At 38.8% G+C, this 11950-nt stretch overlaps 2 protein-coding genes across 4 annotated transcripts in view; both read left to right on the forward strand.

The window, feature by feature from the left end:
* The window catches only part of LOC117407318 (mediator of RNA polymerase II transcription subunit 14-like), a 36273-nt gene extending 33210 nt beyond the window's left edge, over positions 1–3063 (forward strand). For both annotated transcript variants that reach the window (XM_059028915.1, XM_059028916.1), the window contains 3 exons: positions 137–262; positions 1114–1303; positions 2390–3063. In XM_059028915.1, coding sequence (XP_058884898.1) covers positions 137–262; positions 1114–1303; positions 2390–2463 — 390 coding nt within the window. In that variant the 3' untranslated portion in view covers positions 2464–3063. The remainder of the gene's footprint in view (positions 1–136; positions 263–1113; positions 1304–2389) is intronic.
* Positions 3064–5240: 2177 nt separating this feature from the next.
* LOC117407333 (uncharacterized protein CXorf38 homolog) lies at positions 5241–11786 on the forward strand. Of its 2 annotated transcripts, none has more exons than XR_009329373.1 (7): positions 5241–5695; positions 6369–6522; positions 7365–7487; positions 8106–8252; positions 8652–8811; positions 9275–9320; positions 11643–11786. XR_009329373.1 is itself a non-coding variant. In XM_034922935.2 (7 exons), exons 1-4 carry the CDS (start codon positions 5603–5605, stop codon positions 8157–8159), a joined length of 375 nt encoding a protein of 124 aa, XP_034778826.1. In that variant the 5' UTR covers positions 5241–5602; the 3' UTR covers positions 8160–8252; positions 8652–8811; positions 9275–9320; positions 11643–11786. The 2 variants fall into 2 exon arrangements, 1 of the variants encoding a protein (XP_034778826.1); XM_034922935.2 differs by having other exon boundaries at positions 6418–6522.
* Positions 11787–11950: the final 164 nt, after the last annotated feature.

An 11950-nucleotide genomic window follows, 5' to 3' on the forward strand; every position in this document is an offset into this window, starting at 1 on the left:
CTTGTGATTCTAAAAAGTACTGTTTTACAAATAATAGCAAAGATTTAAACTTTATGGTGTAAGAGCCATGAACAAAAAAAAAGAACCCTCCTATTGAGTGGGAAGCCTGCTTATGTTGTGTTTGTTGTTGAACCAGTTCCCAGACCAGGCTGCCCAGCTGAAGTGGAACGTGCAGTTCTGCCTGACCATCCCCCCCAGCGCCCCTCCCATTGCTCCTCCCGGGACCATCGCTGTGGTGCTCAAATCCAAAATGCTGTTCTTTGTAAGTGTTTCACACCCTGACAACTGCTACTGTTGGTATTTTATTGCTTGCAGCCAATGATGGTAAAAAGACTTGAGTATTGCTTCTAGGAAGGAAGCCTATAATCCTGGTGCTGCCTGCCACTACAGTAATCAAAGCCACTGAATGGATCGTGGCATATTTCATATTTTGCTTAGTATAAAAGGAATTTGTTTTAAACATTTTGGATGTTTTTTGTGAATTAAAAAAAAAAGCATTTACCTGGAGATCGCAGGTTCGAATCCAGGCTACGTCATTGCCGTCCATGACCATGGGTTCCAGGAGGCAGCGCACAACTGGCCAAGCGCCGCCCGGGTAGGGAGGGCTTAGGTCGGCAGGGCAGTCCACAGTTCACCACGCACAAGCGACCCCTGTGGCTGATAGGGCGCCTGCGGGTCTGCAGTGGAGCCATTCAGATCTGTGTTGTCCTCCGGCACTATAGGTCTGATGGCTTCGCTGTGGATCCGCAGTGTGAAAAATGACGAATTGGCAGGAACACGTTTCGGAGGATTCGTGTTTCAGCCTCTGTTTCCCCGAGTCGCCGGGGGGTTGCAGCGGTGAACCAGGATTTAATAACACAATTGGCAATTCCAAATGGGGAGAAAACTGGGGTAAAAATCATTGTCAACGACTAAATAAAAAAAACAAAAAAGCATTTACACTGAAATAGTTACTTTTGTAAGAACTCAACACTTCAAGAAGATTGGATTGTAATTATTATTTCATTCAAGTTAAACTTTTTTTTATGACCCGCTTTGTGGCGTTTTAACTTGTAGAGGTCCGGTACTGTATATTCAACAATGCTTTGTTTCTGTTGCCGTTGTCTCGTTCAGCTCCAGTTGACCCAGCGGATGCCGTCCCCTCAGGAGCCCATCAGTATCATCGTGCCCATCGTGCATGACATGGCCAACGGGATGACACAGCAGGCTGACATTCCTCGGCAGCAGAGCTCCTCCGGGGCCGCCGCGCTCATGGTCAGCAGCATCCTGAAGCGCTTTCACGAGATGCACCCTCCGCGCCAGAGTGAGTCTCATCCATCAGGGCACATCCGTCTCCAGTACTGCACTCTGAGGAGGGTCTCTCTATCAAACCAAAATAACAGGAATTGCAGTGATCTAAATGGGGGGGGGTTAGTGAACATGGCAGTATTCTGTTTTCTTTTTAAAATCTTGTGGATAACATAACTATTAATATAACCTTTTTTTAAATATATATTGGCAATTAAAATGGATGGTATCTAAATAAATTTCAAGTTTTTTTTTATTTACACATTCCTAATTGTTAACTCAATGTTGTATTAATTAAAAAGAACAACTTTGTTTACTACATTGAAAATAAACTTCAAAGGGTTATATGCATATGAGTAACAAGTTAGCAGAGCTCTTAGTCTAAAGATTCACTGGACTACCGTAATACCTTCTTGAGCAGTCCTCTAAGGGGCAGAAGGCTGATGCATTGTGTTCTTTGCGACTGTGAATATCTTAAACCCTAACCTGCAGTCTATCTGGAGGTGCTTGATTCATTGACATTGAAACTACCATGCAGTCTGCCATTAGTGCAGTCCTCCATACTAACCACAGGATCATCCCCTTTTAGTGCGCTACTTCTAGTTCGTTGCAATTGACTGTGTGTGACTACTTTTTAATGTTTTGGAGCCATGCAGTAACTAATCTCCCCAAAGTAGTTGGTGGGTGAGGAATTGCATGGAGCCTTGTACCAAATTATAAAGAGAGTCATTAGAACATAAGAAAAATTCTGATTTTGATATTAACCAGGTCTGTTGGAACTGTTTTCACTGAGGTATTGCCAAACTGTGGATGGGTAGTATTGTTAAATTATTTGAAGTGGCTATTTTCACAACTTCTGTGCCTAAGTTAATTGGCTGGCAGCCAACGAATTGTGAGCCATACTTTCCTCAGGTGTATTTAGCACTTGTAAAGCCCTCATTTGCTGTGTGTCAAAGGCTCCATTGCCAGTTGTGGCCAGAATTCCACGGGGTAGCTGACATGAGCAGAACTGAAAATGCGATAATTCAGTCGCAGTTTGAGATTTTCATGCTCGTAGTGGTTTGACACTTCCTGACAAATGTAATTTTTATGTCTCTTGCAGGTGAATGCACAATATTTGCAGCAGTGCACGAACTGATGGCAAACCTCACACTGCCCCCTGGAGGCAGACCATAGCATATTCTCTTCAGAGAAAAGGACTCAAAATGAAGATCAGCCCAACTTTTTATAAGAAGTTACAGACTGCAGCCAAACAGGAACCAATGCAAATTGGGAAGCCAGTCATAAATTATTTTAAAGAGCTAAAGATTAGAAGAAAAGAAAAAAACTATGAATCTATTTTTTCAGAGATGCACTTCTTAAATAAAAAATGATGTAATAAAAGAGTAAATAGGTTTGTTTACCTGCTGTTGTATATTGTTTTATATGCTGGGATTTAAGGAAATACAGTCCAATAAGGAGGACTCTTTACCATGAACTTTTATTCAAAATGTTTCTTTTTTTTATACTGTGAGAAACAAATGCTAGGGTATTGGAAATGGCTTACTTTTATTAGTACATTATGTAAATATTTCTTTTTTTAATTTCTTTTTGATGTTGTAGCCTAAATTAATTTCTTTTCATTTAAGCCTGTCACTTTGAATTGAGACTGTGACAACAAACTTTATAATGAAGCCGTATTTTATTAAGACTGCTTTGAGTCTTTACAAAACAAAAGGTCTGATTCTGTTGTCTGTCACAGACAAGTACTATTTAATAAATTGATAAAGAAATCAATACCTGGCGTGATCCTTCCATTCTAGGGACTTGGTGGTGGTGTTTTAAGCCCTGAGTAATTGTTAAATGGTGGGCAGTATACCTGTGCGACATTTAAATGTCTGCACTAGGGGTGCAACGTTACTCAGATCGCAGTACAATAGAAATCAGAGTACATGTGATGGGCTTGATGGCTACATATGAGGTCGCCATGCATGAAAGGGGTAATGATGGACTATTTTGTTAAAGGACAAAATGTAATGAGATTGGGAGAGTAAGTATTCATACAGACTAAACCACACTTATTCTCCATTCAAGAACCATTTGGTGAACTAGAATGAGATCTGTTGTGCTTTTGGTCTTGTATCACAATGCAAACAACTCATACCTCTATTACGATACGATATATCCTAAAGAAAGTATCATGGTTCACAATCGTCACACCCCTATTCTGCATTGAACTTGACTCTACGGGATTGAAGAACTATGTTGTGCCCATTACTCAAATGATACTTCAGGTACCTTTCTGATACCATTCTGCCCTTCATCTCTTAAAGAAAAGAGACATGTAAATGGTACCTGAATGCTTTGGGATGTGAGCTTACTGTGCCGGTGAACCTAGAGCCTGATGTTTCTCTCATTCAGTTTTATTTTCTGGCATGTAACATGGAGCAGTATTTAAGTGCTGGTATCGAACAGAATAATTCCATAAATCTTACAGGTCTGAAATGTGCAGTTCTGAAATACATTTTACAGCAATGTCCTTTTTAAAATGCAGTATCTGGTACTAAACCAGGTTAGAGGAAGCTCTCAGTTTGCTTGCCTTTCATTCAGGGCGTCTTTCACTTCCTGGGTCATTTCACCTTCATATCTACAAGATCAAACAGTATGTTACAGTATTAGCTGCAAAACATGTCGGTCACTAGGAGAGGCGACTTTGTATAATGACAAGAATGCACATTTAAAACTGCACAACGACTGGAGGTACACAACAGATAAGATTCATGGAATGATTTTGTTAGCTCTACTTCATGTGTCCTGAGGCACAAGATGAAAAGCAATACCTGAGCTTATTTGCTTAATTGGATTTCCTGGACCAAGGATTTGAGATTATATTCAAGATTCAACCATCAACTGGATTTGAGATGTTTCAAATCTCTGCCCACGTGGCAGTGAGCAGGCGTAACGTCGTATTTTTCAATGTGTCAGGCTGAGTAGAAACACGTTTGGCTCAATATTGGATTCTTCACAAGGCCTGCCTGTGACACACATTCCTGTCTGTATCAGTTCCATAGTCTGCTGTCTGCTTGCTGCCACCTATTCTCTGCCATCACTGTGAAGCACTATTTTCATTCAGAAGAACTTGCCAATTTCAGAACCTGTCAAATGTCTTGAGGCAGAATGGCACTGATGGGATTATACTGCAGATCAGGACTCTTTCATGCCCATTTAGGCTTGTCTCACTTCTCTAGAAATGTTCACCACTTGTATTTATGTGCATTGAACCTTAAATCACAACTGACTGCCCAAGAAAAGTAATATAACCTTTAATAAATTTTGTTAGGTAATCCAAGTTGGGCTTCACTTAAATTCAAGCTAATGTTGTGTGTTTAACTTTTCTTGCATTAATTATGTGAGGGATTTTATATGGATTTCATAAAAACAGACAAGAACGAATATAAAATAACCACGTCTGCCTGTATGTGAGTTTGAAAGCTAATGCAACACCTCCATTTCCAAATTGAAACAAAAAAAAAACCCAAAACAACACGCTTAACATTGTCATATATATTTTTGCTGTCCCCATTCCTTTTCATGGTCTTGCAACAATTATGTTACATACCGTATAAAGTGTAATTACAGACGGTACGATTATTGCCTTAATACAACACAGCCCGTACTAGCATGCTGGTGGGGTCAATGATTGCCAATCCTTGCACACTCTGGCTTCTTTTGCTCGCTTGAACGAACTCTGGGAGGCATGACGCACATACAAATAATAATAATAATAATAATAATAATAATAAAACATGCCATTCTGAAACATGTCATGCACTGTGTTCGTTTTCACGGTATCTTAACATACGATACGTCCAAAAGATATTCCAAAACCATACATTTCAATTGCCTTATTGTATTTCACCTCTTAACTGAAACGAAACTTAACATGTACTGAGCATGCGCAGTTTTCAGTAATACAGGAAATGAAAACGTGTCTGCACAAAAAAAAATGGTCACAAATTAAACAAAATAGAAAACCCGTTTTAAAAGTAAATTGCAATTAAAACAGCCCGAATAACCACGGAGAAACTAAGAAAAGAACAAATAGGTGAAAGTACGGTAACGTTACAGAAGCAGTGTCTGTGTAGCCTGAGTCTTTTTTCTGCCGTAAATAGTTAGTATTTAAACCAATGTTTGCATCTGAAGTACATTTCCAATAAGATGGTATTCGCGGAGTTGAGTCTCCGTCTAAACGATGTTGAATACAAAAACTGGCTGAAAGCGGGTTATTGCCTTTTAAAACTGAGAGACGGGTTGCAAAGGGTTTGTGACTAACGAAATGAGATCCTTCCACCAAAAACTGTCAAGGAATAACCCCGTGCTCCGGAGAGGGCAACGGTGTGCAAACTACTGCAAACCTCGAGGGAACCAGGTGAGAACGTGAAATCCAAATGCGGACGCGCATTACGACTGTCGTAGTTTCACGTCAGTCAGCCTTCGTGAGCACACTTAAAGACATGTCAAGAGTTATTTTAATAACTGATTTAGATATTCTGACACTGGCCTCTTTGCGTGTATGCATATACACACAGTTCATTCAAGAGCAGAACTCCTATTTCAACACAAGAGCAGACTTCCTCTGTGCTGCTGCATTGGTTCAGTGAACACAGTGGGCAGACCATGCGTCTCAGATTTAAGGGCTCAATAAGTATGCTGTGGCACAAGTCTAACCCATTGGTTGCCTACTACAGTCAGTGTACAGTAAGTGATATTTACCTGTTAGTGTGCTGCATGGCGAAAGCAAAAGCTTCCATTACTATATTAAATATACAGTACAGGATTGTTATAATGTACATTTACTGTAAGAATTTGTAGTGCTGCGTTGGGAAAAAAAAAAAACAGCCACAGATACATGAATCCACTTTTTTATTACCAAGGTCCTCATAGCCTAGGAAGCTCATTATGAAAAATATCTACTTGTATTGCATTTAAAGTGGCCACTAGTAGCTTCCTAACAACATGTACTTGCAGCAAATTCTAGTAATAGGGCCACATATGGATAGTACCAGTTCTGTATGTGTTTATTTTTATGTTTTTGTGACTAGCATTTCTTACTCGCTCCATTTCCAATCTGCCTGTTCATTGTGTGACTAGTGGAAGAAGGAGGTTTTGAAACACCACACTAATCGGGGAGGAGTCATTAACTGGGGCAACTGCAAACCCTGGCTGTGGCCCTCTCAGCACTGGGAGCTGGCGAAGGTAACAGCATTATCCCACACCCACAGACACACGTACAGAGGGTCTGCTACATAGAATGATCCCGTTTCCATTGTTTTTAGAGGTATACATATCATAGTAAGACAGGGATGGTTGAGTGATTGTATGTATGTGTAACGGGGCTGAGGCTAGGCGTGAGCTGGCGACCCTGCACACTTTATGTGAGCACCTTAACCACTATGCAAAAGAGCTGAGCTCGCCTGCATCTCTGCGTCACACAACCCTGCTTGTTACACATGGGACTGACCAGTATTGTTTGGGGACCAAGCAGTCTTTTTAAAAACCCTTTTTCTTACCTAATATTAGACTAAGCAACATTATCCCTGGTTCCCTTACATTTGTGCTGAAGATTTTCTGGTCTTTGCTTGTTTACTGAACTGGATATGTATATTCTTTAAGTTCAAACTGCTCTTCCTGGTATTGGTTTAAACTTTCTTTATCTTACTCACTTGCACGGACAGCCAGAGGGCGAGGGAGGCGCTTTCACCAGACCATGGAAATTGACCTTTACTACAAGAAGTGATACAGCACAGAGAGGAAGGAAGTGTAGACTTCTCTTTGCTACTGCAGTGCATTTAAATCTGCAGAATGATCAAGAACAAATTATATTCCAGGAGCACAAGAGCTTGATACTGCCATTATTTTTCAGCATTCTTCTTTTTTCTTTTTTATACTTGAATCTATCAGCATGGGTTTTTACAGCCCTTTATCTTTAATTGGTTCGATGTGCCGCTGTTCAGTTTTATGCAGTGTTATACGACAGTGAGCTCTTACACCAGAGCTGAGGCAGTGTGTTTGAGCGCACACTCTTGTCCTTTCTGCAGGCCTACATGCCTCGCGGACAGGCAGACGTTCCGGGTCCGGAGAAATGCGACGCTGCGGCGCTGCTCAACCTCATCAACTTCTGCGACCACTTCAGCTTCGTCAACCAGCACAAAGTCAGAGAGGTAAATCACCAGGAGCACTGTAAGGAAAACAGAAGAGTCACTGTAGTCCAATGAGACATAATGTTGATACCTACGAGTTGTATCATTAGGCAAATGTTTTTGAAAAGTAGCCTCTTGTGGATTTTATATGCAATTTGAACTGCATCTTAGAGGAATCTGTTGCATAAGATAAAACAGAGATTCAAACAACATACATTATTATTCATGTTGTGTGCAGTTATATATATATATATATATAATATATATATATATATATATATATATATATAATCGATTACTCCTACCATGTAACACAATTGCTACCTGTTGGTGGCACTATCAAGCACCATGGCTCCCTCTAGTGCATGAGTGGACAAAGTGGACCATTCCATTCCAGCTCTTTGTGAACATGACTGCTCTGGTTGGCTCTGGCCAGTTTGCCAGGGAGTGTATGAGTTTTAGTTACAGGTATCTGAACACCAAGTATAAATAACAAAAGCAAATGGACGTACTGTTATCTCACAAAGTTGCAGATGCTTTTTTTCACACTGTGAAGCTGGGCATTTGAGAATCAACTCAAAGCAGGACATTTTTTAATTTTAAATTTCGCAGTAGGTCCTGTTTTGTCTCCTTCCTTAGGTAATAAAAAGCCGCAATGAGCTGATGCATTCCTGTGAAATGAAGGTGTCATAGTGGCTGTGTCAGTATGAAAGAAAGATTGAGGATCTGCTTCTAGAACTGAAACACATACCAGAAGTGGAAGCGGCGGGGAGAGACATCAGTGAGGTAATGAGTTACAATACATGGTACAATGGATTCCATAGCATACCAAAAGATATTGGCCAAACAGTTGAAATGTTTGCATATGCTGAATTAATGTTAAAAAAAAAAAAAAAAAAAAAAAACAAGAGAAAAAAAACAACAGTGGGGCCAGTAATAATATTAATAACGCTAATCATGGATAAGAAAATGGAGTTTAAAGCATAGTTAGTACATTGTAGCGGTGTCTAATTTTAGAATTGACAAAGGTTTGTATCCTTGTCTTCTGCTGATGTGTTGTTTTAAAAAAATATTTTATGGGATTATGCCTCTGCTTCAGTAAGTATGAGTTGCTCGTTGTTTTAGTTATTTATTTATTTTATTTATTTTATTTGTTTCATGATATGTTTAAAATGAAATTTGTAGGACCTCACTGATTTACACAGACTGAGGGACTTTTTGAAGAGCAACAAGGACCTGGAAGACAGATTTCAGGCTGAGCTGCTTGAGGTGGAGTCCCTGGAGTATCAACTGAATCAGCCAGGAGACAGGGAGACAGAGGAGCAAGCTCTGGAAGAGGACACAGGTAAGAAAGCTTGTTTGTATATACAGCAGTTAAACATGCGGCAGGCTGTCACAGTGTCATCTCCTGCATTCTGTTTCCTGTCATGACCTGGGAGGCGGGACCATTGAAGGCCTTCCTGCTGCATAGAGCAAGACATTATAATTCACAACTAAACCATCTGAATTTTTAAAATATATATTTAGATTTAGTTGCTGGTTTCATGTTTCAATTATTGTGGTGTTATCCTAAAAGCATATATTTAAAGAAGTTCTAAAATAACAAAAAGATCATTGTTATGCTAAAATTGTACAAATTGCCATTAGCCATTATATTTGTCATGTTATTTGTTTATTTTTTATTTTTTTTACTTTTTTTCCTGAAAAATAGTCCTTAGGTTCTGAGAATCATATTTTTCAAACCAATATTTACTTTTTCTTGGGCTTGTTTGCCAATTTGACTTAATTCTTCTTCTCTTGTATTATAGATGATGTCCCACAGAAAAAGATGAAAATTAAAAATTAAGTTTCAAGGTAAGTGAATTGAGGAATATGGGAAGGAAAATTAAACATGTAAAGGACATGAACACTGACTTAGAATACTCTCCTGTCAGATGAATGGTGTGAATAATGCAAGGACTTATTATTGGTGACCATATTAAAAAAAAAAAAAGTATTACTAGGATGGAAATAAAACTCCCATGGAATATCAATTTGCTCCATTCCTGGTTTTACTGTGAGACACACCTGAGCATGTTACTTACACATTTTGGCTAATCAAGCTTGTACTAAAACCTGGAATGGGTGACCCTGCTATGCAATAGGAGTCTTATTCCCATCCCTGTATTATAGATACAGCATTTTGACTAGCTTGGCTTTGACTCTCTGCCTCATCCTACGAATTAGGTTAATTCACGGTCATTGTAACCAGTGCTGGAGTCCTGGCGGAATGCATCAGAACGGCGTTCCTGCACTTTTTTTGGTAGCTGGAATGGAGTTGTCACAACTTTTTTGGAACCTTTTTGAAAATAAACAGAAATCTTTTCCAGCAAACTATGTTGGAATTTGACCATACACATGTGAAAATATATCAAAGAATATCGCCTCATTCTGGACGTTGAGACAGCAAACTCGCACTGTCTGAGTGTGGTCACAGACCCACGTCAGCCTCTCTGTGTGCTCATTGGAAAAGACAATAATGGTGGGTGGGCAGGAACAATCAATCTGTTCGTGTTTATTTGTTCAATCTATCTGTTCAGCTCCACCAAACGTTCATTTACCACTACACCACTGATTGTAATGTCTGATAAAAAGCGTAATGGGATACTGTCCTACTTGTCTGTCATTAACAAGCCTAAAACAACTGTAACAGGTAAGTTCAATTTCCATATTTCCACATAAGTGTACGTTACTGTATTTATTAACAATAAATACATAACAACAGCAGGGGTGTAACTGTTACAGTATGTACACTTTAGCACTGTACGGTATGTGCATGTTTGTTATATAAATTCATGAAGACCTTTTGTTTTTAGTTAATAGATATTTGAAACACTAGTCTTACCATATTAAAGTTACGAAAAGTAACATTTATTTTGGTGTTCGTGACCACTGATTTATATACACAATATTTAGAAATTCCAAAAGCAAATGTAAAAAAAAAACCCCATAAAATATGAATGCATTTAACTTTTACTCATTATATACTGTGGGAAGAGGGATGTGATTTTTGTTTCTATGCTAGTATGTGCTGACCGTGATTTACACTTTTAGTCGCTTCCACATATGCTTCAAGTTCAAGTTCTTAGTTACCTGCTTGTGCCGGTCCGGGGGTTTCATGTCTATATTGTTGGGAGCTGCATTCAGATCGTTGCCTAGCCATGTTATATAATCTTCAATTTTGAACAATACCAGTTTTTTTTTTTTTTTTTTTTTTTTAATTCAGTAAAAACGTTTTACGTTGTTTGAAGAGATAAGACAGTTAAAATAGAAAATGTGAATTTATTGATAAGAAACATAAGTTACACATTACAGGTGGAACCCTAGTTAGACAAACTGTTAAGAAAGACGTGGTACTGTGTGATCGCTTATTTAATTTCAAACTGTGTTCGTTGTTGTTTTGGGGGAAATATCCACACAAATGTATGTGTAAAACTGAAGGACCAACAGCACTCTGGAATACAGCCTGCTGTTTTGAGAATAGTATTGAAACTTGTTTTCAGTACTGTATTCAGTTTATAGTTTTTCTTTTTTTTTTTAACTATAAAAAAAAATTGTGAAAGCAATGAATGTGCATACAAATAAAAAAAAACGCATTTCACTTGTTTGAATCAGCTTTACATTTAATGTACTTGTGTACAACACTTCAGTACCGCTGTCAGACGTGCTTTGCAGAGCGACGTTACGTACAGTGTAAAATGCAGGTTTGGGGCGATCAGAAAAATACTCATTTTCAAATAAACCTTTAGAGTGCAATATATGTTCGTGTATTGCTGTTTTTGTAAACATCTGAACGCTCACTAATACAAACCATTGCTATGTTCTCCAGCTGTTCGGATGAACAGGCTTCTACTTTATGTTATTCTTGGTAATGTTTAACTGTTGTTGAAATGATACAGTGCGTTAGGGGAATTTTTTGGGGGGGACTTGAGCACTGATTGTAACAGTAAGTTTTAGATGTACTCTACCTTAGCATGTAAGGACCTTTATGAGGTAGCACTGTGTTGCGCTTCACTAGCTACCTGTGGATACAATCAAACACTGTAGAATTTAAACTGAGCTGTAAGATGTTCTGTGTTGTGCAAAAACATTCCAATATGAGTGTGTGTCTTTAAATCATTACTGTTTGTTTTTAAGGTGCTCTGTGTTGCTGTTCAAGAATGAATAATCCAGCAGCATAGATCTGAAAAGCAGAACCACTGTGGGGGACATGATTTCAAGATTGCTTACTTTTAATCCACCCTTTTTTTCTGTAATACCAGTACTAATAAATCTATTTGAATAACCAAATGTGTGTGTGTTGTGTTCCTGGGTGGTTTACTGTTGTAATACTTCAAGCAGGCCTGTGGGGTGCAGCATTATGAACAGCTAAACAGTTACTCTATTAGAAGTATCTCAGCCAAATTAGAATAAAGAGTGGACTGAAACTAGTCAGAAACAAAATG

The sequence above is a fragment of the Acipenser ruthenus genome, chromosome 8 (genome assembly GCF_902713425.1).
Source record: "Acipenser ruthenus chromosome 8, fAciRut3.2 maternal haplotype, whole genome shotgun sequence".
NCBI lineage: Eukaryota > Metazoa > Chordata > Actinopteri > Acipenseriformes > Acipenseridae > Acipenser > Acipenser ruthenus.